Raw genomic sequence first — 21,097 nt, 5'->3', positions numbered from 1 at the left:
GGAGGCACCCCACCTCGGAAGGGGGCACAGCAGAGGGCGCACCACTGCCTGTCGGGGCGTCTCCCGGCAACGGGGAGGCCCGGGCACCGTTCGGCCAGAACCGGTTGGGAAAACGAGGGGAGGACGCACCACTCAGAGACCTGGGAACAGGCGTGCGCACAGGCCCAGGTGGCGGCTGAGAGCGTCAGCAAAGAGTTCCCACCGAGTCCGTGACGCGCGTGGGTTCTCCCTGGGCAAGCTGCCAATTGTGCTGGACTTTGGGAACAGACCTGTGGGACAGAGTGAGAAAGCAGAGGAAGCGCCCTTTGCCCTCGTGGGCCCGGGCAGGTCGGCTTGTTCGCCCTCAGACCTTCAGACCACTCAGGGCCCCCTCCCCCGCTGCCCTGAGGCCTTCGGGTGTCTGGGCCGTCTTAGGATCGGGCTGCCAAAGGCCTAAAAGAACCAGGAGAGGAAGGGAAAGGTCCCTCCAAGGGCAAAAGGAAACCCTTCTCCCTTTCAGGCAAGGTGGGGGAGGTCCGGCTGGTTCCTCTGGGGGTTCGGATCCTCATCAAGGGGTAGCCTCGGCCACAGGTGGTCAGTTCCCCAAGGACCTAGAGTCCATCCACCAGGGAAAGTCCCGAGAGAAAATCCAGGGAGAGTCCTGGACCGGCGAAGTCTCCTCATGCAAGGTTCCCCCAAATGTGGGGGGCACAAAGTCTCCCCGTATGGGCCCCCAAATGTGGGCAACATCAGCTGGAAGCGGGTGGCTGGTCGGGGGGGGGGGTGGGGAAGAATTCACTCGAGGCAGAACAAAGGAGATGGAAGTTTCCTGCATACACCGCAGGGGAGCAGCGGTCAGGGCAGGACCGCAGAGGAGAGGCTGTCTGCCGCCAGGCAGCGGGAAGGGACTGCTTTTAAAGGGGGAAGGTGAAGGGCGCCTGGGTGGCTTAGTCGCTTAAGCGTCCGACTCTTGATTTCCACTCCGGTCATGATCTTGTGGTTGTGAGATTGAGCCCTGAGTCCGGCTCTGTGCCCTGCACTCAGCGAGGAGCCTGCTTGGAATTCTCTCTCTCTCTCTCTCTCTCTCTCTCTCTCTCTCTCTCCCCCTCCCTCCCTCCCTCTCTCAATAAATAAATAAATAAATAAATAAATAAATAAATAAATATAAAGGCGGAAGGTGAGGAGGTATGGTGACGTATGGAATTCTCTCTCTTTTGGTAACTGTGCCTAGTCCATTGGTCAGTTGGGGCCTGTGGATATTTCGGGGCGGGTCGCCTGGTGGGCAGGTCTGAATTCAACCGTGTGGTTGCTGTGGTCTTTTCTGTATCCCGTCCCTGAAGCCTGTTTCCTGAAAGCAGCCTCCACGGCCGGGACCCCAGAACCCTGTGTGGATGGAGAGAGAAAGAGCATCCGTCCATCAACCTGGCCTTCTGTCTGTTTCTCCTTGTCTGCCTCTGTGGAGGACAAGCCGGCTCGGGCCAGCCCTGGGCCCATGGGCACACCAGTGACAGGGTCCCCCCCCCCCAAGAGACAGCTCTGTACAGGTCATGACGATGGGTGACCCACCTTATACTCAGCACATGAGTGGGCCCTGAAGTTCGCAAAGTGCGAGACAGTATTTGGCTCACTGGTTGTAAAAAGTACACGTGACACTAACACGTGAACTCTGCGTGTTCTGCCCATTTCTCTGTAACCCTAAAACCGCTCAAAGACAAATCAGAAAGTCTACTTTTTTAATCAAAAGGTCAACAAATACTCTGGCAAGCGATGTTAAAATACTTTTTTTTTTTTAACGTTTATTCATTTTTGAGAGACAGAACACAAGCGGCAGAGGGGCACAGAGAGAGACTGGGGGTCTGAAGCGGGCTCTGCACTGACAGCAGTGAGCCCCACGCGGGGAGCCGTGAGATCACGACCTGAGCCAAAGTCGGACGCTCAACCGACTGAGCCACCCACGGGCCCTTAACATACTTTTAACTGGGGCACACGGCTGGCTCGGCCAGTGGACCGTGTGACTCTTGATCTTGGGGTTGTGAGTTCGAGCCCCACGTCGGGTGTAGAGATTACTCAAAAATAAAACCTTTAAATAAATAAGTACTTTTAAACAGTTTAAACTAATCAGGCAAAAGGTCACATTTGATGGAGGCCAGGAGTGTCCACCGTGGGCACCGGCATGATGGGACATGTGAGCCCCGCGTACCAATGGGGATGTACCGGTCCCACAGGAGGGCTCCTTGGGCCCTTGTTGACAAGAGCACGCCCCCTGAGGGGCTCCCAAAAGGAAGCGGCCGCACCCAGCCACGGAGAGCACAAGGGTGGGGAGGGCAGGGGCGTCGGAAGCGGTCTCGGGACGGCGTCCGATCCCAGTGCTGTAGCAGACTCTCCACGGCATCACCCGTTTCCGCAGGGACACGATTGGGCAGGTTTGCACATTTTGTTATAATTATGACGGTGACAGCAGGACTGTCTCCCGGTGACCTCCCTCCTGGCTTGTCCGTGTTGCTCGCGTGTGTGACCGTGGCCAGCACTGCGTGTGTGGTAAGGGTACAGAGAAAGGCAGGCTGCGTGGAGAAGACTCAGGCAGGGGCTCCGGCATCGGGGCACAGTGGCATCTGTCTGTCCCTGGCCAGGCTGCAGCCCGAGAGACCTCTGACCCCATGTCTTTCCTTCCTCTAGGGAGTGTCCCAAGAACCAATGAGGTTCCCTGCCTCCCTGTGCTGCCTGCCATGCTGTCCTTGACCTTCCTCCTCCTGGTTACCAGGATGCTCTGGCCCATCCTCCCGGCCACCGCCCTGAGTGCTCAGGATGGAAGTAAGTCTCAGGATCCCGTCTCCTGGGGGGCCTGGCAGGGGCGGGGGGAGCAGATCTCCGTCAGGCCCAGGTGGTGGCCTACCCCCGAGGCGAGCGCCCCTGGACCGTAATGGGACGAGCCAAGCCCTCCCCCGCCTCCACGGACAGCACACAGTGGTTGCCCGCCCCAGCGCCCAGTGACGACCGTCAGAGCACTGGGCAGATGTCCGAGAGCCTGTCCAGTTTCCAGGGAAAGAGAGCCCTGCTCAGTGAGCGGCAAGTGCTATGGCCGGAGGAGGGACAGCGGGGTGAGGATTTTCTGTCCCTGCTCTGGTCCCCGATCCCCCCTTGGGCCAGCAGCTCCGTTACCACCCGGGAGCTCGTTAGAAATGCAGACTCTCGGGACACGGGCGGCCCTGCAGACTCGGAGGCGTGGGTCCTGCGGGACCTCCCAGCGAGTCCCACCCCACGACCCTAGGTCAGGGCTGTGCGGCGAAATCACCGGAAGGGGCTCGTCAAAGATGCCGGGCCCCAGGCACATCCCACACCCGTGAAACAGAGTCCCCGGCCGCCCCCTGTTCCCCTGACGGTCCTCGAGTCAGCCCCCCATGTGGGCATGGTGATTATTCCTGCAACCTGGGATCCCAGCCTGGGCTCCCCCCCCAACCCAGCAGCCTCTCTGTCGGTGTGGGGGGGGGCCCTTTCCAGTTGTTCGAATGTTTATCACAGGCGTGTGTCTATGCAGCCCTTTGGTGGTTTTGTAAAGATGGAGAGAAAGCATTTTCCAACCCTTCTGGGGCAAGCACTCTGACAACTGAGGGGACGGCAGGGGTTTTCCAGTCGGGTTCCCGCCGCGGACACGCTTGCGGAGGCCCCACTAGCCCCCGCTGGGACACGGGGGGTTTCCTGCTGGCTCCCTCGTCCTCTCCCTTGGCCTAGCTGCCCTCACGAGGTACACACCTGTGACCGTGGCCTGTGAGGACCCCGCTGGCCCCGAACGTGCCTGCCTCGCACGAACTCCCACCTCACACACCCTCTCTCTTGTGGGCACCCGAGGCCCCGGGCACACGCCCACACGTGGCACCCGCCACGCCGTGTTGTACTCGGTTAACGGCGCGTCACCGTCTGCTGTCTGTCCATCTGTGTCCGGTCCCTAGAGGGAACTGGCGTGGCGGGATGGGGGGCCTGGCTCATCGCCCTGTGCTGGCACTTGGGGCCCCCGGGGTCAGAGTTCACCCAGATTGCAGGATGAGGCCGGCGACGAGTGAGTTCATTCCGGGACTCAGCCTTCCCCAGATTGTGGGCTGGTTGCACCGCCGGCAGGGGTGGGGCAGCTGGGGGTCCAACATGGCTGGGCGGGTGTCCCACAGGAGCTGGGGACCTTCCTTGTGGAGAGGAGTGTGCCGACTGCGCGCTCCTGGCCCAGGAGCTGGGGACGCCGAGGCGGGCCCCAGGGGACACGGAGGCAGCCTTGCACAGGGCCACCACTTCCCAACACTCAGGTGAGTCGGCAGAGCAGTGACACCTGCCTCCCCCTCCCCCCGAATCTGCCCGCCAGCCAGGACGGGATGCCTCAGGCCAGGTGACTCAGCACCCACATGGCCCTCCCCTCGTTTTCGTCCCCGTCTTGTTTTCCCACTCGAGACCCGCGTACTGATTCTCTCCTCGTCGATGTGTCCTCCGCCCCAGCAGGGCTCCCGTGTCCCCAGGGGCCCTGTCCCATCACTGACTGCCCCCCACCGGCCCCAGGGAGGGTGGTCAGGAACCTCCTGAGGCCCAGCCGTGACCCACGTGCGACCTGTCCCCTGCTCACAGACTGGGACAACCCCTCCTGCACCGAAGGCGTGGTTTCCGTGTCGAGGGGTGAGCGGGCCGTGATGTCCTGCAACATCTCCAACCCCTTCTTGGGCGTCACCGTCTACCTGATTGCCCTTGGGGAGGATTCCCAGCCCCTCTTCAGGGTGACGCCCCCAGGCTGCTTCTGCCGGGGTGAGTGGCAGCTGCAGGTACGCGGAGGTGTGGCACAGCTGGTGATTCCGAAGGCGAGCGATGCCCAGGCTGGGTGTTACAAGTGGCATCTCCAAGGTCTGCAGAGGAATATTAAAGTCACCACGCTGAACGTTTTAGGTGAGCTGTGCTCCTGTTTGGGAGGGCTGTGCTCCCCTTCAGGAGGGCTGTGCTCCTGTTTGGGAGGGCAGTTCAGGGGAGGAGCGGCTCTCTTCCCGGGGCTGGGGGGGGGGGGGGGCGGCCCGGGAAGGGCAGGCCAAGGTTCCAACAAAACAAAGTGAAACAACACAAGCCCCTGCCCCCAAAGGCACTGGGCACCTGATCCTGAAGGGGGCTCGGTGTGGGGGGCTGCCCTGTCCAGGGAGCGGGTGGGGCCCCCGATCCCTCCGCTTCTCCAGCCAGACCAGACCCTCCTCTCCCACCACCCCCTTCCCAACACCGGCCCTGCCCCCCCAACCCTGTTCCACTCCCTCTCCTCACGTTGGTCAAAGTTCGCAGGGCACCGCACCCCTAGCCGGCTCGGATCCGATCACAGCCACCTGAGCTCTGGGGACAGGGGCGGTGAGGGGGCTGGGAACGGTGCCCCCAGCCCGGCCGGCCCCTCCTGGACTCATCTGATACTTGGGGCTGGGGGGGCAGCATCAGGCGCAGAGGCCCAGGACCTGAACCAGACAGGAGTCCTACCCCTCACCTCTTCCTGCGGTAAGTGTTCTTACCTGCGCCCGGGGAGCCCCTCGGGTCCCCCGGGCTGTCCCCGCCCTCTGGGCCTGGCACCCACGCCACCTCCTGCCTACAGGGGTGGTGTCCCCCTTGAGGGTGCACTCCTGGCCGGAGAATAAGTGACGTCCCCGCCCGCTCCCACAGGCCCGCAGATGCCGTGCCCGGGGTGGACCGAACGCCAGTTCCGGGTGGTGCTCGTGGTCACCGGTGTCAGCGTCGCCCTCGCCATCCTGGTGGTCACCGTGTTAGCCTGGCGCCGACGACACAGTCCCCTGTACTCGAAGCCCCCAGGGGTCTGAGGCCACCGGCACCGAAACTCACCCCCCGGCAACGGAGCGCCGCGTGTCCCGCACCCATCTGGTTGACAGAAGCCCGTGCACCTCACAGAGGTGGCAGACAGGCGCAGGCCCCCGTCCCTGTCTGCTGGCCCAGGACACCTGCGCGGCCCTACGGCCCAGGGGCCAGCTCCCTTCCCCGGGCGGAGGGTGGCCCCAGGTCGCTTCTCTGGCTCCCCACCCCAGCCACAGGCTCTTTTCCACCTGGGCCCCCGGCAGCTCTCTGGGCTCCCCGACTCTGTGGTCAAAGATGGGAAAAATCTCAAGCTCCAGAACATTCGACCTCAGAGGACCTCTCCCTCCTCTGCCCCATCAGGGCCGGTGGGGTGGGGGTGGGGGTGTACTTCCGGCCTCGGGTGCACAAGGGGCTGCCGTAGCCTCGGAGGCACCCCGCTCTGGGTCTTAGGTTGATCTTGGGCACACCCCTGTCTTTGACCAGGAGCAAGAACAGCTTTCGGGGACCGTCCTGCCGGCAGTCCTGGGGTCAAGCTGAGGGCATAGAGGCCTGAGGTGGGGAGCCAGCCCGCCTCCACCACTAGGGGGCTCGCCAGTGGGGGCTGGCGACGGGTGGCGGCTCGGCCGTGGCACGTGGCTCCCCCCTTCTCTCCCCCCCAGCCACAGGGCCCCTCCCCCACCGCCCCCCTGCTGACCCTTCCCCACCCCAAACCCCTTTATGTCAGATGTCTTTCTAATCACAACTGTATGACTCCATTCAGTGTGTTCTTAAGAGGGACATACAGGCTTTTTCTAAAGTACGCGTTCAGTGCTTTGGAAAACACCCATAACGCCAATCCTTAAGATGAATAAAACGAACCAATCGAGAAACCATGAAATGACCTGGGAAATACACATTTTTTAAGTGGGGAAAACAAGTCTAAAAGAAGCTGCTTCCTGTCTTCAGGCACTAAAAAGTCCTAGAACATTCAAAAGAAGCAGATATTCGGGTTCCTCCCTCACTGCGGAGAGCCCCACACGGAGGAGGGCCCTGCGTGGCGCCTTGACTGGGGCCCAGACCTACAAGGAAATTCTGGGTCCGGGTCTTTGTGTTCATTTCCTCCTTGCTGCTTGTATTTTCAAGGGTTTCTCTATGGGATTCTCTCTCCTTCTCTCTTCCCCTCCTCTGCTGTTGCACATAGGTTCTCTCTCTCTCTCTCTCTCTCTCTCTCTCTCTCTCTCTCAAATAAATAAATACACTTTAAAAAAAAAAAGAAAAAAGTGACCAGGGCAATTGGAGCCTGAACCCCAACCCACCCAGGGCACCCCCTTGGCTTTCCCCTGCTCCTGCCCTGAACCCCGAGCCTGCGGAGACAGGAGTGGGTGACCAGTTGTCTGTGAGCACTCAGCAGGACAGTGCCGAAGGGGGAAGGGAGTAAGGACCGCCCCTCCCAGCCTGGCTCTCAGCACCTCCCCTTGCCCATGGCACCGCCTCCAGAAAGCCCTCCCAGAATGCCTGGACCACCAGTCACAGCCTCCTGGCCTGGCACTGGGGCTTTTGAGGCGGTGCCTCAGGGGTGGTGGCAGGCGGTTGGGTGCTGCAGACAGGAAGAGAGCCGAGAGAGGGGGCCCTGCCTTTCCCTTGTCGCTGGGTCTGTGGTGGGCACGGCGGCGGCAAGCATGGCCCCAGAGTTCCCACTGCTCTTTGAGCTCCTTACGCTGGCCTGCACCCTGCTCAGGGCCCTGGCCACCCAAGGTAAGCCCTCCCTGCGTCTCCCACTGCGCTCCCCCCGCCCCCAGAAGGCTCAGTACCCCCAACTTGGGGATGCTCCTTCCTGGGAAGGGGGTGGTCTGGGGACGCTGAGCATGACCTCCCCACCGAGCCCCCCACCCCACTGTTGGTGCCGTCTCGGGGCAGAATCACCGAGGCTTTGGTCTTTTTCCTTACCTAAATGTCTTGGGGATTCTCTTTTTCGTAATTAGCAAGGCTGCCTTTGTTATGGGGGGATTTTGTCTATTAGTTTGCTTTTAAAACAGATACGTGTGCAAAGTTCTGCAATAGGATGGAAAGATCCAGCACACACGGCAGGGTGGGGAGACTCAGTAGAAAAAAAAAAGAATCTCCAGAATTTAGTTTGCTGAGAAACTGATGTTTGGATTACATCAAAACGGCTCGTGTTTGCACCAGGAAGCTGGTCCTGCTGGGCCCCAGCTGCACAGATGGGGACATTTCTGGGTGTCCCACAGAAAAGCAAAGATGCCACCAGGTCTAGGTGCCTGGAAGTGATGGGGAAACTGAGGCAGCCAGAAAGGAAAGAGAGAAGGAGACGGGACAGTCTCCCTGCTGTCTCCACTGTCAGTCAAGAGAGGGAGAAGGCGTAGGGACAGGAGATGCGGTCAGAGCTGCCCAAGGCCCAAAGGTCCCCTGGGCCCCTGTGTGGGGAGAGGTCACAGGCAGCCCAGCCCCCCGGGGCCCCTTCAGCCCTCGAGGACAGCCCCGGGGGCACCTCCGTCCCTCCAGCATCCCCTGCAGTGAGGAGGGTCCCTGCCCTTCTGGCCAGGCCAGCGGTGACAGCAGGGGGTCCTTCCTGCAGAGGTGCGGCAGTACCCCCCCTACGCGATTGCCCCCGAGGGGGGCTCCGTCGACATCACCTGCTCCACCAGCGGGTCCCTGTTCGGGGTCTACCTGAAGCAGAGGTGGCCGAGGCCTGGCAATGTGATTTACTACGAAGACGAGAAGGAGCCCACGGTGGATGAGCAGTTTCGGGGACGCGTTGTCTTCTCGGGGCGGCAGCACAACCTGACGGTCACCGTGCACCGCCTGCAGCCGGCCGACACCGGGGCTTATGCCTGCCAGGCGGTCGCGAAGGACGAGGTCTGGGGCCCCGGCACCTTGGTCGTGGTGACAGGTAGGGGACGTGCCTACCCCAGGACCCACTTCCCCTGCCTGCCGGTTAGACCTGGCCCCCCCGTCTGGGGGCCTTCCCCCGCTGGCGTGAGTTATTCCTTCCGGCGTGAGCCCGCTGCCTCCAGGAAGGCCCCGGGTTGCCCATCCCCCCACCCCAGAGCCCCTCCGTGAGCCCCGAAGGCTCTCTCGATCTCGAAGCCCGCCGCCCGCCCAGCGCCGCTCTCCACTCCTTCCTCAGACAAGCCGCCCGAGGCAGCGGACACGAGCCGGGAGGCCCCGCTGACACGCTTTTCCTTCCCCGTGGCCCTGGCGATGGGCTGCTTCTTCATCGGGCTGGCGCTGGGGGCGACGTGTGTGCTGAGGAGGACACAGGTCAGTGTGAACCCCCGGCTTTCACCTGTGTCGCTGTCAGCTGGCTCCTCTGAGAAGCCCCAGGGAAACCCCGGGACCCTGCAGCCCGTCCACCAGGGTCCCCGGGAGGCCCGAGGGCTTAGACGGCAGGGTCCAAGGTGGGGGGTGGGGGGGGTGGGCCAAGAACGGGACCACGAGCAGGGACGGGCGTGGGCCCAGGAGGAAAACACAGCCGTAAGAGGAGGGCGGGGGGAGAGGCTCAGAGAGACGGGCGGGCACGCGTGTGAGCGCGCGCGTGTGTGCACACGGGTGAGCACTGGTGTGCGTGCAGTGTGTGTGTGTGAGCCTGCGGGTTGAGATCAGCGTGGGCAGGTGCGAAAGTGCACATCAGGGGTGCCAGGTGCCAGGAAGGGGTCAGCTCTGCCCTGGTCACTCAGCTCTTCGCGGCCGGCGCGCCTTTGCCCCGTCCACACCTTGGGACAGCGCACCCCCTCCCCAGGCCTCTGAAGCGAGGTCCACTGCCCCCCCACCCCCCGGCCTGGGGCAGCTCCAGGGACCTGGGGGGCTGGCGGGGGCGCCTTGGGAGCTGGCCTCATGCCTGGAAGCCCAAACAGCCCCCGAAGGGGGTGCGCCCTGGAGACGGGGGACGCCCCAGAGCGAGCAGGACCCCGGACAGAGAGGAGGGGCTTGTCTTTCAGATCAAGAAACTCTGCCGCCTGAAGGATAAGAACCCGGCGTGCGTGGTGTACGAGGACATGTCCTATGGCAACCGGAACACGGTGTCCATCCCCAACGTGTACCAGTGAGCCCCGCGGGCCCCCCAGGCTGCCTAGGTGCAGCTCGCGGAGGGCCGCCTGACCCGGCGAGGTCCCTCAGGCAGATCCCTGCGGCCGTCGGGCTCCCGGCACCTCCTCCAGGAGGCCTTCCTTGCTTACTTCCTGCCTTGCGGGCTGCCCTGCTCTGCTGGTTCTGGCACCTCGGGGCCACCAGGCAGGAAGCCTCTCTGACCTGCTGCTTGCTGCCCTTGCCCTCAAACGGCGGGGGGAGGGGGGGGCTCTGCAGGATGGACTTGGGCCCTGGGCCTGGGAGAGGGGCAAGAGGGAGGGGTCGCCCAGCCCCTGAAATAAAGCACTTCTTCTCCCCCGTCCCCGACTCCAGCATCTATTCTCAACCAGCTGACAGCCCAGGAGGGGCTGACACCGTCCCCAAACACCTTCTGGGACTTCTGCAGCCTGTGTGATTCTGTGTGACACCTTGAGGAAGGACATGAGCAAGGGGGCCCTTCCCCACTCCAGGCCCAAGGGGGCCCCTGTCACCCTGGGTGGGCTGCAGAAGGGGCAGATCAACCAGGGCCCTCACCCACCCCCTCAGCCCCCTTCACCTGGCCTCACCTGCCTCCATCACACAATGAGGCGGGGGTGGAGGAGGGGCCCGGCAGCAGTGACTCGGGGTCTTGACTAAGAGCCCTTCCCTACGTGCCCTCGTGTTGGGGGGCGATGGGAACTTGGGTATCTATGTTTGCTCTCGGGTGGGAAACAAGGCACCCCCAGTGTGGGTGCGAACCGTGACGTGTCCTCTTAGACTCTGAGCTGAGAAACAGCAGACCGTGCTGCCCCTGCCCCCCGTCCTGTGCCCTCAAACCCCCATCAGAGTTGGAAACACAACACTGATATGGTTGACTATACTGGTCGAAAACCTCGCTCTATAAAAACCTACACACATAAATACATGACAAGCATCTACAAACTTGGGGGGGAGAAAGATTACCGAACGAAGGTTAATATGCTTAATTTATGAAGATCCTTATCAATTAATGGAAAGAAAACAAACATTCAGAGAAAAATGAGCAAAGAGCAAAAATGAGTGATGAACATAGGAGACCATTCAAATTGCTAGTTATCAATGAAATATCAGCAGAAATTAAATAACCCGCCACCCCCTACGTTGGCAAAGATTAAAACGTCGTTAAGGTACGATGTTCCTTTTACTTGGAAACCCCGCTTCTAGAATTGTGTCTTTGGCTGGTCGGACGTGTGCTCCCCAGGCGGGAAGTTACCAGGACACCTCGGGCCAGGGCGGGCAGCCTGGGACACAAACTCAGCAATTTTTCTGGAGGCCACCAGGGACCTGCCCCTGGGACGCAGATGGCAGTCAGGAAGACCGACAAAGAGACACCAGGTCCTGGTGTCCCAGCCTCCCAGGGACCCCCGGAGGAAGCGCAGACTGCCCTACAGACCCGGGGATACAACAGGTGTCTATTGGTCGTCCCCACTCCTGACCACTCGGCAAGTCCTACCCCTCTGGGCCTCAGTGTCCCCTCTGTAAATAAGGGGAGCGGGGTCCATGCTCTCTTCCAGAGCTGGACTCTGTGGTGTCCAGGCCAGGCTGGACATGCTTCCCACTGCCCCCCACCCCTGCAGCTCCCAGGCGCCTGCACCCTTTCCCTGCTCCCCACCTTTCAGAAGCAACTTCCTGGAGGTGGAAATCACCTCCAGCCAGCCTCCGGAGGCCCTTGTCACCTGAGGAGATCTCAGCCTGACCTCACCCCAGCAATCAGAGGCTGTGCCTGAGTCACAGCCCCACCGTCCTCCTCCTGGCAAGAACCCCTCCTGGTGACTCCCCTCTGTGCTCAGGGCCATGTTCCCACATCCCCCACCCTCCTCGTGATTGTCCCATGACCGGCTGCTTCTCTGTCCACCCTCCAGACCATGGCGATTGCAGGGCAGGGCTGAGTTCCTCTTCCATGTCACCCACTCCTCCAGTCCTTCCCAAGCATTCCTGTGTGCCGAGCATGTTGTGAAATACAGATGATAGATAGAAAGATGATAGATAAGTAGACAGATGATAGATAGATAATAGATAAAAGATAGATGATAGATAAGTAGATGATAGATAGATAATAGGTAAATGATAGATGATAGATAAGTAGATAGATGATAGATAGATAGATAATAGATAAGTGATAGATAGGTGATAGATAAGTAGATAGCCGATAGATAGATAGATAGATAGATAGATGATAGATACTTAAACATGATATGCCTGGTTTATTCCTCTCATGACAAATAACCAGAGCACGATCCAAGTCCTGGTTCCCCACGGTCTACCTCTGTGCCTGAACCTCTCAGGCTTCAAATTCCTCACCCGTAAAATGGGGACAAGGACTGCCCCGTGTGGTGAGGTGCCACGAGAACCAAACACCACAGTAAACCCTCAGAACGGGCCTCTGCAGAGCAAATGCTCTGTCCACCACGCAGGTGTGGGCTCAGACCACAGAAGCTCAGACCACGGAGGCGGAGGTCTGGACGGCAAGAGGCAACACTACAGCTCCCGCCCCCAGGCCACTGCTGGGGACAGTGGGGAGCAGTGAGAACAGGCACCACAGGGTGTCGACTCCTTCCCACACTGGCCTTCAAAGCCAGAGGATGGCCACTCATGCTCCCCAGAGAGCCTAGTTCCCAATGCAGGGGCTAGCCAGGGAGGGCAGCCAGAGGGCGGTGATGGGCATGGCAGGAAGAGGGTCTTGAGGGGTGGGGTCTCAGCCTGTCCAAGGCCTCACCCCTCCACACTCCAGGTTGGCTGGCCCTGTAAGGGTTAAATTGTAGTGTAGGGCTAACCTGTAGCCTTAAGAAATAACAGCTTTGTTTTAACACTGTAGATTAAGATAACAGCCTTGTCCTATCAATCAAGGGAACAAAAGTTTAAGGAAAATCAACTGGTTTAGTGTGATTGGATTGGGGCAAGGGCATGTCTGAACTGTTTCCACCCCCATCTGGGAACTATTTCTTTGTTCTGTTCCCAGGTGATGATAAGACGATGTGGTCGGCTATAAAAACTCTGTACCCCGGCTGTTCCAGACCGCACTCTGGTCAAGAGTGTCGGTCCCGATCTGTTGGCCTTGCCTCTCATTGTAATAAACTTTGTTGTGACTGTCACTGGTACCTGTAGCATTCTGTTTCAGGAGCCGTGTGGATGCAACAGGCCCTACAACCCTGGACCAGACTTGGCCCCCTCAAGACTCATGGCCTGATACCTCACATCCTCAGGGGACAGCCGGCCAACTGGGCCTTGTCCACACCTCTTGGGACAGGGCCAAGCACACCAGAGTCAAGGCTAGAGTAACAGACACCCTTGGAGGACAGTCATCAAGTCAGCCACTCAGGAAGGTCAGGAATAATACCATAATCATTGACCCAATGATACCAGAGGAAACAAGCAGCAGGAGAGGGAGGGGAGATCTGACAGAGGAAATCTCCCCAAAGGAGAAGAGAAGTAAGGGAACCCTCAGAGATAAGGGTGGTGGAGGAGAAACTTCTTCAAGGAAGGCCTGAGAAAGGGAGACAGGACAGTGAGAGCCCCAGAGGCAGACTGTGTGATGATGAGGGAGTGTGGGGCAGGCTGAGGACAAAGTAGAAGCTAGCAACCCCCACCCCCCTTGCCCTCAGGGGATGTGTGTGACATTCCTCAGGCACTCCCAGCTGCCCAAGGACAAAGGAAAGGACAGAAAACCAATGGTTAACTGATAGAGATCACAGTCGCAGGCCATGAGTCTCCATCAGTTTACAAATATCTTCACATATTACAAGAAAAAGGCAATCTTACCAATAACCCAATCTCCAGAAACCTGTAGACTCAGTTTCCTGGAGCCCCAACATCACCTTCCCCTCCATAGATGTGGGGAACAAAGGCAAGAAGGAAATGGCAGGTGAGATTACATTTCTTTGTAACCTGCAGCCCGTTGACGGATACTCCAAGAACCTCCTACGGTCTAATGCTAATGCCTTCCTGGAGGGAAAACAACCTCAGCTTGACAATAGCAAGGCCTCAGGTGTCTTAGGCATCTTCTTTAGCACATCGCAGTCCTTCTGGAGGCCCCCCTTTTGACTCTACCTCCTGAACTCCGTAGTATATAATCACTCGGTCTTCACAACCCCTGTGCAGCTCTTTCTGCCACGGGCCCTGTCCCCGTGCTCTAATAAAATCACCTTTTTGCACCAAGGACGTCTTCAAGAATTCTTTTTTGGCTGTAGGCTGTGAAGCCCACCATCACCCCCAAACCCCATCATGTGAGACTCTCAGTAAAGGGGCAGCAGACGGCCCACCAGCAGAGGGAGGGCAGAGAAGGCGAGCCCGCACCCACGCGTTCTGGGGGCGAGAAAGAAATCCCAAATTTCAGGTGGCCTCAGATTTCCCAGAGACAACTCCGCATTCAAGAAGGCAAGGAAGGGGTGCCTGGGTGGCGCAGTCGGTTAAGCGTCCGACTTCAGCCAGGTCACGATCTCGCGGTCCGTGAGTTCGAGCCCCGCATCGGGCTCTGGGCTGATGGCTCAGAGCCTGGAGCCTGTTTCCGATTCTGTGTCTCCCTCTCTCTCTGCGCCTCCCCCGTTCATGCTCTGTCTCTCTCTGTCCCAAAAATAAATAAACGTTGAAAAAAAAAAAAAAAAAAAAGAAGGCAAGGGAGGGCCGCCTGGGTGGCTTGGTCGGTTAAGCGTCCGAGTTTGGCTCAGGTCATGATATCGTGGTTCGCGAGTTCGAGCCCCACATCAGGCTCTGTGCTGACAGCTTGGAGCCTGGAGCCTGCTTCCAATTCTGTGTCTCCCTCTCTGCCCCTCCCCACTCTCTCTCTGTCTCTCTCTCACACACAAAAAATGAGTAAGCACTAAAACAAACAAACAAACAAACAAACAAAAAAAACAACCCACAAGACAGTGGAATAATACTTAAGTATTAATTACTGAAAGAGAATGACTTTGTACTTGAAACATTAAGTTATCATCTCAGTGTAAGGGTGTAATAAAGATATTCTGGGGTACATAAGAGTTTGAAATCACTCTTGGAGGCAGTGTTCAAATAAAGCAGACCCAAACATAGGATACATTACAGGAGAAAAAAGACACCAATAACGACAGAGTTACTTTTGCCAGAAAACAATGACTAAAGAAACATACAACCTGCAATCTACATAACAATCTAGAACTAAAATTCTAGACAACACCAGCACAACGGAGAGGGGGAGGGGGAGAAAATGCTGAGACATCTATCTGGTCAGAAGGAAGACACAGACCAAGATAAGGTTAAGAAATCAATCCAAAAAATGAGTAGGAAGGGGTCCAAGGGCAGCCACAGTAAGAACCCAAACAGAACATACTACAAAAACCAGCAGAAAGAGCTGCCCAGTGGAAACAGGAAAAGAAAAAAAATAATAAATGCAAAAGACTACACAGTGAATGGAAAATATGAAATGAGGTGACAAAATGTACTGATTTAACAGTTACGTACAATTAGTCCTAATAACAGGAATCACAACTGCAATAGTCATACAATAGATACTTTCACAATAAGTGTAAATGGGTCAAACTCACCAATTAAAAGACAGTGTCAAACTGGGTTTAAAAGAAAAAATTCAACAATAGGTGCTCCATTAGACAAAATGCTTTAAACAAAGAAACATCAATAGGCTGGAAATAAGAGGGTGGAAAACATAAAACGCAAGCGCAAACCAAAAGAAAGCTGGAGTTACTGGTCCTATTTTCTGACAGAATAGTAGTGTTGGTAAAAGCAACGATAGAACAAAAATATAGAACCAATGTAAATACATATGAACCTAAAAATAAACAGGTAAAATACGAAAAGCCAGGAATGACAGAGGCACTTGGGAAAATCAATAAAACAACCGCTTCAACCTAAGGTTTTAGTGCGTCCCTTCAGATCTGAATCATGCCATTAATTAACATGGAATTCTACATGAACCAAACAGAAACCATAGGTGAAACTTTTTTTTAACGATCACTTACTGTTATCCGGTTCTGAGCAAAAAACAGAAGCAGAATGAGGTCTACAGGCCCAATGCCATCTACATGAATTACAAACATGCCTCCACAGAGTAGTAGTGCACATTTTACTTTAACTAGACACATGGGCTGGCACACCTGAAATTAGAGAGGCCACCGATGGGGGGGGGGGGACAGGTACAACACAGGACAGCATGGCCCTCACGAGCCAGCGCTGTGCGATGAGGAGAGGCAGAGAGGGTCATGAGTTCCTCTGGACAGTCTAAGGGCTGTGTGGCCACATCTCTGCAACCCCTCACAGGACCCAAGTCCTCGCCCTGCCCCCATACCCCAGGTGTGGTCTGGGAGACAGCCTTACAGACGGTCAGGGGTAAATTCAGAAAACACAAGGGCAGTGGAGGCGTTTGGAGGGAAGAGCAGCAGGTCCGGCAGTGGAAACTGAGCCTCTGAAGACTGAGAGAGGCCCCCTCTGGAAATAAACCCAATTCCAAAGGTAGAAATCAGGTACAAAAGTGGATATTCAGAACGGGAAAAGGAATCACGGATTTCAAAAAGCATCCAAAATATCTGGAAAATAGTATTTTTACATTAACAGGCAACCCCAACCATTCTATTTTTTGTTACATGATGTCACTGCCTGCTTTTTGGCCTCCTCTTCAGATGACGAGGATTTTGTGGTGCCGTTTTCTAGAGAGAACACAGAGTTTGAATGCCATTTCATCTAAGCACAGTGTGGGCCAGGATGTGCGTGGCTGGCTAGACACGCACAGAACGTGAGCCGTGGCTCCCTACCATCACAGGGATTCCAGGGAATTCTATTTTCTGAGACTCTGATCAAAAAAGAATAAGAGAGGGGCCCTTGGGGGCTCAGTCGGTTAGGCATCCGACCTCGGCTTAGGTCATGATCTCGCAGTTTGTGGGTTCGAGCCCCCCGTCGGGCTCTGTGCTGACAGCTCGGAGCCTGGAGCCTGCTTCGGATTCTGTGTCTCCCTCTCTCTCTGCCCCTCCCCGTGCTCATGCTCTGTCTCTCTCTCTCTCTCTCAAAAAAGAAACTCTTAAAAAGAGTTAAACTCTTGGGGCGCCTGGGTGGCGCAGTCGGTTAAGCGTCCGACTTCAGCCAGGTCACGATCTCGCGGTCCGTGAGTTCGAGCCCCGCGTCGGGCTCTGGGCTGATGGCTCAGAGCCTGGAGCCTGCTTCCGATTCTGTGTCTCCCTCTCTCTCTGCGCCTCCCCCGTTCATGCTCTGTCTCTCTCTGTCCCAAAAATAAATAAACGTTGAAAAAAAAAAATTTAAAAAAAAAAGAGTTAAACTCTTAAAAAGAAACTCTTTAAAAAAACTTAAAAAAAAAAAAAGAGAAGAATAAAAGAGGGACAGCATAGTTATAACTGTGCTGGGCTCCTCATGGAGGATGGTCCTGGAGGCGAAAATGTCCCCACAGGCCTGGACCGCACCAGCAATGTCCACTCCGTATACACCTCACACCTTGCTCCTCGGCCACGGGGGCCACGCTCTGGAGGACACAGGCACCTCTTGGTTGCTGTTCCGCCCACACCTTCCTGTGATGAGGTGAGAGAGCCGGCCCAGGAGCAGTGGGTGAGCCCAGAAGAAATCGTAAGTTGTTTCCTGCGGCTGCCGTAACACATTACTACAAATCCGGGAGCTTAAAATAATAGAAGTTGGGGTGTGTGGGTGGCTTAGTCCGTTGAGCGCCTGACTTGATTTTGGCTCAGGTCACGATCTCGCACGGTCATGAGATCAAGCCGCGCGTCAGGCTGCACGCTGGGCACGGAGGCTGCGTAAAGGTTCTCTCTCTCCCTCCCTCTTCCCTCCTTTTCCCTTTTGTCTGTTTGTTTGTTTTCTCACAATTCTGGAGGCCGGAAGTTCAAAGTCGAGGCAGGGTTGGATCTCCCTGGAGGATCTGAGGAAGAATCTGCTCCAGGCCTCTCCCACAGGCTGGCGGCCGCCTGCAGTCTGCATTCCTCGGTCTGCGGCCTCTGTCATCACGTGGACTTCTCCCTGGTGCCACCTGTCTGTGCCCAAATTTCTCTCTTCTTGCAAGGACATCGTCTTGTTGGATTTAGGGCCATCTTGGATGGCCTCGTCCTAACTTGGCCATGCCTGCAAAGACTCTAATCTCCACATAAGGCCCGGTCACAGGTTCTGTGCGGGCATGAACTTTGGTTGGGGAGGGCCCTGTTCACCCCTGCGCACCATCCCTCTCCCAGACAGAGAGCAAAAACTCGTCGCTCTTGGGGAGACCGCACACCCATAAACAGACCCGACTAAAGGCAAGTAGTGTGTGCCCAGAGTAACTCGTCCCTGGCCAGCCCAAAGCCACCTGCCCGACACACAGGTGTGGTGGCAGGAGACGAGGGTCTACACCACCGTGGTTAGAGCACCTTTAGCTCTAAGTGTACAGCACGCCTGACCTGGGGGCACCGAGGGCGCAAACCCGCCTGGGGGCAGACGCCGCCCCACCACAGCCTTCCTTTACGGGAGGTGGGGCCCCAGAGGGTTGAGGGGCAGCACTGACCCCAACTTCCGGAAGCTTCCCTGAGGGTCTACCGTGGGCCTCACGAACTGCCCCCACCGCTGTCGGAATTGGCTGGGACAGGGACACCCAGGGGGGCGGTGGGTGCTCATCTGGGGGAACAGGCTGGGCCATGCCCGATGGATGACCCCGTGGCCGAGACCAGTTTGGGCCTCCAAGAGGGTCCCGGTTCCTCTCCTTGAGTGACTTTCACACGCATCCCGCAGATGCTGACCGAGTGGCCACCCTTCCCAGGGCTTAGGTCCGGTGCTGGGGGTCGGTGGAAAGTCAACAAGCTGGCCCCCCGGGGGGGGCAGGAGGGAGATCCAAACGAGAGCAGCTGACGTGTCGCGGGCAAGGGTGCAGAAGAGACTCGGGCGGCTGGCGGCAGGGCAGGGCTGCAAGGCTGACGGGGCTAGTGTGGGCACCCTGGGGACAATGTCCAGGGGCAGGAGGGCAGACGGGCCGGGCGGGAGGTCCTGGCATGAGCGCCGGGACCTGACGGAGAGGACGGCAGCGTCCCCCTGGCTGGGGACTGTGACAACGGTCCCTTCTGGACACCGTGACGCTCCGCGCTGGCCAAGGGCTCAGGGCCGTGGCCAAGTCCACCCGCCCCGACCCCACTGTCCCCGCGGGCACAGAGCTGAGCTGCTGCAGAGACACCTGACCACCCCCCTCCGAGGCTGTGGGGGCTGGCGTCGGGGAGCAGGAAGGAGCCGTGGGCCTGCAGTGTCCCCCCCCCACCCCGGGCCTCGCCGCGGCCCCCAGCCCTGCTCAGGCCTCACAGCACCTGCAGCACAAACCCTGCAGCACCCCGACACCCACAGAGCAACAGCCTAAGGGGCGCCCGCATCCGGGTGTCTGCGTCTCTCGTAGTCAGATCAGGTGACCGGCGGGTAAATAAAGTATCATCTCCCCACCGCCACCACCGCCACCTTGGCAAACAGACGCCCACAGACCCCTGAAAGCCAGGCCCAACCTCCAGTCCCCTGCCTGCGAGAGCTCAGCCCCAGCGCAGGCCAGGGGTTCCCGCGCACGTGGCCGTGGCCCCGCCCCGCCACCGGTGCGGCTGGGGTCCCCACACTGGCTGCTGCTCCCACGCCCCCGAGCCCCCCGGGGCCCTTCGCCAGCCCTCCCCCTCTGCCACGTGTGTCCTGACCGCCTGCTGCCCCTTCTCCCCCCTTTTCCTTTCCTGTCCTCCGTCCCCTGGCTGAGGGGCGCCGTCACTTTCCAGATTCTCTGATCACCCTGCTGTCGGGTGGACCTTGTCCAGGGCTTCCCCAAGCCTCCCAGGGGATGGGCTGGCCACGGGAAGGTGGTCTGCCTGCTCAGGCCGGGGCTCCCCCAGTTCCTCAGACCCACGCCCCGGCCTGCGCCCCACATCTGCCCCCCTCTGTCAGTCACTTAACGCCCTTAGTCCTCACGAGACCGCGGGTTCGGCCTCCCCTCCAACAGAACCAGCCAGCTGACTGGATGGATGGCCCGGCAAGGAGGGTCCCCTTCAGGGGAGACCCCCCCAAACCCTGTAGAAGTGGGGAGTTGCCGGCAGGTCCTCTGGCCCCAGCTGAACGAGCATAAGAGAGCGACGCCAAAACCACGGCCCCCACCGTTCAGATGAGAGCAGCTCCGGGAGCTGTCTGGGCGGGGGGTGGGGGGGCCCTCCGCTTCGCTGAGAGACCCACAAGAGGGTGGCCTCTCCTCGTTTGACAGAAGGGAGACGGGAACCCAGAAAGCCAACGACGCAGCAAATGGCGGAGGCAGTCCACACCCTGGGCCTCAGGCCCCAAGGCCTGCAAACGAGTTGCCGTCTGCTCCCCCCTCTGTGCATCCAGCACGGTCTTTGGGCCTCCCTGGAGACCACAGAGGAAGATGCCAGAAAACTGGTGGCAGAGTGGGGAAGAGACCCCACTGTGGGCTCCTAGGAGCCATCTTGTGCCCGAAGCTGGTGCTGTGGGGCCGAGGGAATGTTTGCTGTTGACAAGAGATCCCCAGATGCTCCGGGTAAGATGTGGCTACCCAGGTGCCAGGGTGTGTTTGAGAAGCCTCCCAGGCCCCAGCCCAGCCAAGCCCAGGAGGTACCGGCCGCCCTAAGCCCCGGGCCTGCTGAGCCCTGCCCAAGAGCCGCCATGCTGGCCATCACCCACAGGCGTGCGGAGGCCGGCCGCAGGGTCTGGGAACAGTTCCCAGAGGCTGAGGGACAAGGCCCGCCTGGTCTGTGACCCTGCAGGGCACCCTATGGTGCTGAGGCACTGCCACGGGGAGACAGCCGCACCCACAGCTCCTCAAGGCCAGGTCCACCCTGCAAGGCCGGCAGGTTGACACCGCAGGAACCTGGGCTTCCTGTCTCTCCCCTGTTTCTAGAAGGTGGGCAGGGAGACCACATCCTGCCTCTCCTGGGGTGTTCTTTCTTCTGTGAAAACACTCGGCTCTGGGACCGTGTTCTCCGAATCCCCCAAACTATCTATCACTTGCCTGGGGCCTACACCAAGTGCCCCTGGTGCTTAAGACACCCTCTACCCCCTCCAGGACTCCCCATCCGGTAAGACCCCACCCCATCATGGTGCGATGGAACTTTCTGGGCCTTCTAAAGGACCAACCACCCGACCGCTGCTCCCTGCAGTCCAGGCCAGGAGAGCAAGGCCCAGAGGGCACCCCATGTGCTCAAGGTCACTTGATCCCCACCTGGAGAAGACCTAGGAAGGCCCTCGCAACCCCAAGCCTCACAGAAGTGACCTCACCAGGCGAGGTGCA

At 58.5% G+C, this 21,097-nt stretch overlaps 2 protein-coding genes across 2 annotated transcripts; both read left to right on the top strand.

The window, feature by feature from the left end:
- Positions 1–2,899: 2,899 nt before the first annotated feature.
- On the top strand, positions 2,900–6,495 carry SECTM1 (secreted and transmembrane 1). The gene is made up of 5 exons (XM_047093926.1): positions 2,900–3,201; positions 4,066–4,271; positions 4,585–4,896; positions 5,416–5,478; positions 5,641–6,495. Exons 1-5 carry the CDS (start codon positions 2,900–2,902, stop codon positions 5,793–5,795), a joined length of 1,038 nt encoding a protein of 345 aa, XP_046949882.1. The 3' UTR covers positions 5,796–6,495.
- Positions 6,496–7,328: 833 nt separating this feature from the next.
- CD7 (CD7 molecule) lies at positions 7,329–10,170 on the top strand. The gene is made up of 4 exons (XM_047094073.1): positions 7,329–7,521; positions 8,360–8,674; positions 8,912–9,045; positions 9,723–10,170. The coding sequence occupies exons 1-4, from the start codon at positions 7,446–7,448 to the stop codon at positions 9,828–9,830; spliced, it is 633 nt and encodes a 210-aa protein (XP_046950029.1). The 5' UTR covers positions 7,329–7,445; the 3' UTR covers positions 9,831–10,170.
- The last annotated feature ends 10,927 nt before the right edge of the window (positions 10,171–21,097 follow it).

This window comes from Lynx rufus, unplaced genomic scaffold (genome assembly GCF_022079265.1).
Source record: "Lynx rufus isolate CCGP_SWC_20201006 ecotype Redwood Valley unplaced genomic scaffold, mLynRuf1.p SCAF_37, whole genome shotgun sequence".
NCBI classification, from domain to species: Eukaryota; Metazoa; Chordata; class Mammalia; order Carnivora; family Felidae; genus Lynx; species Lynx rufus.
This window is presented reverse-complemented; position numbering and strand designations above follow the sequence as displayed.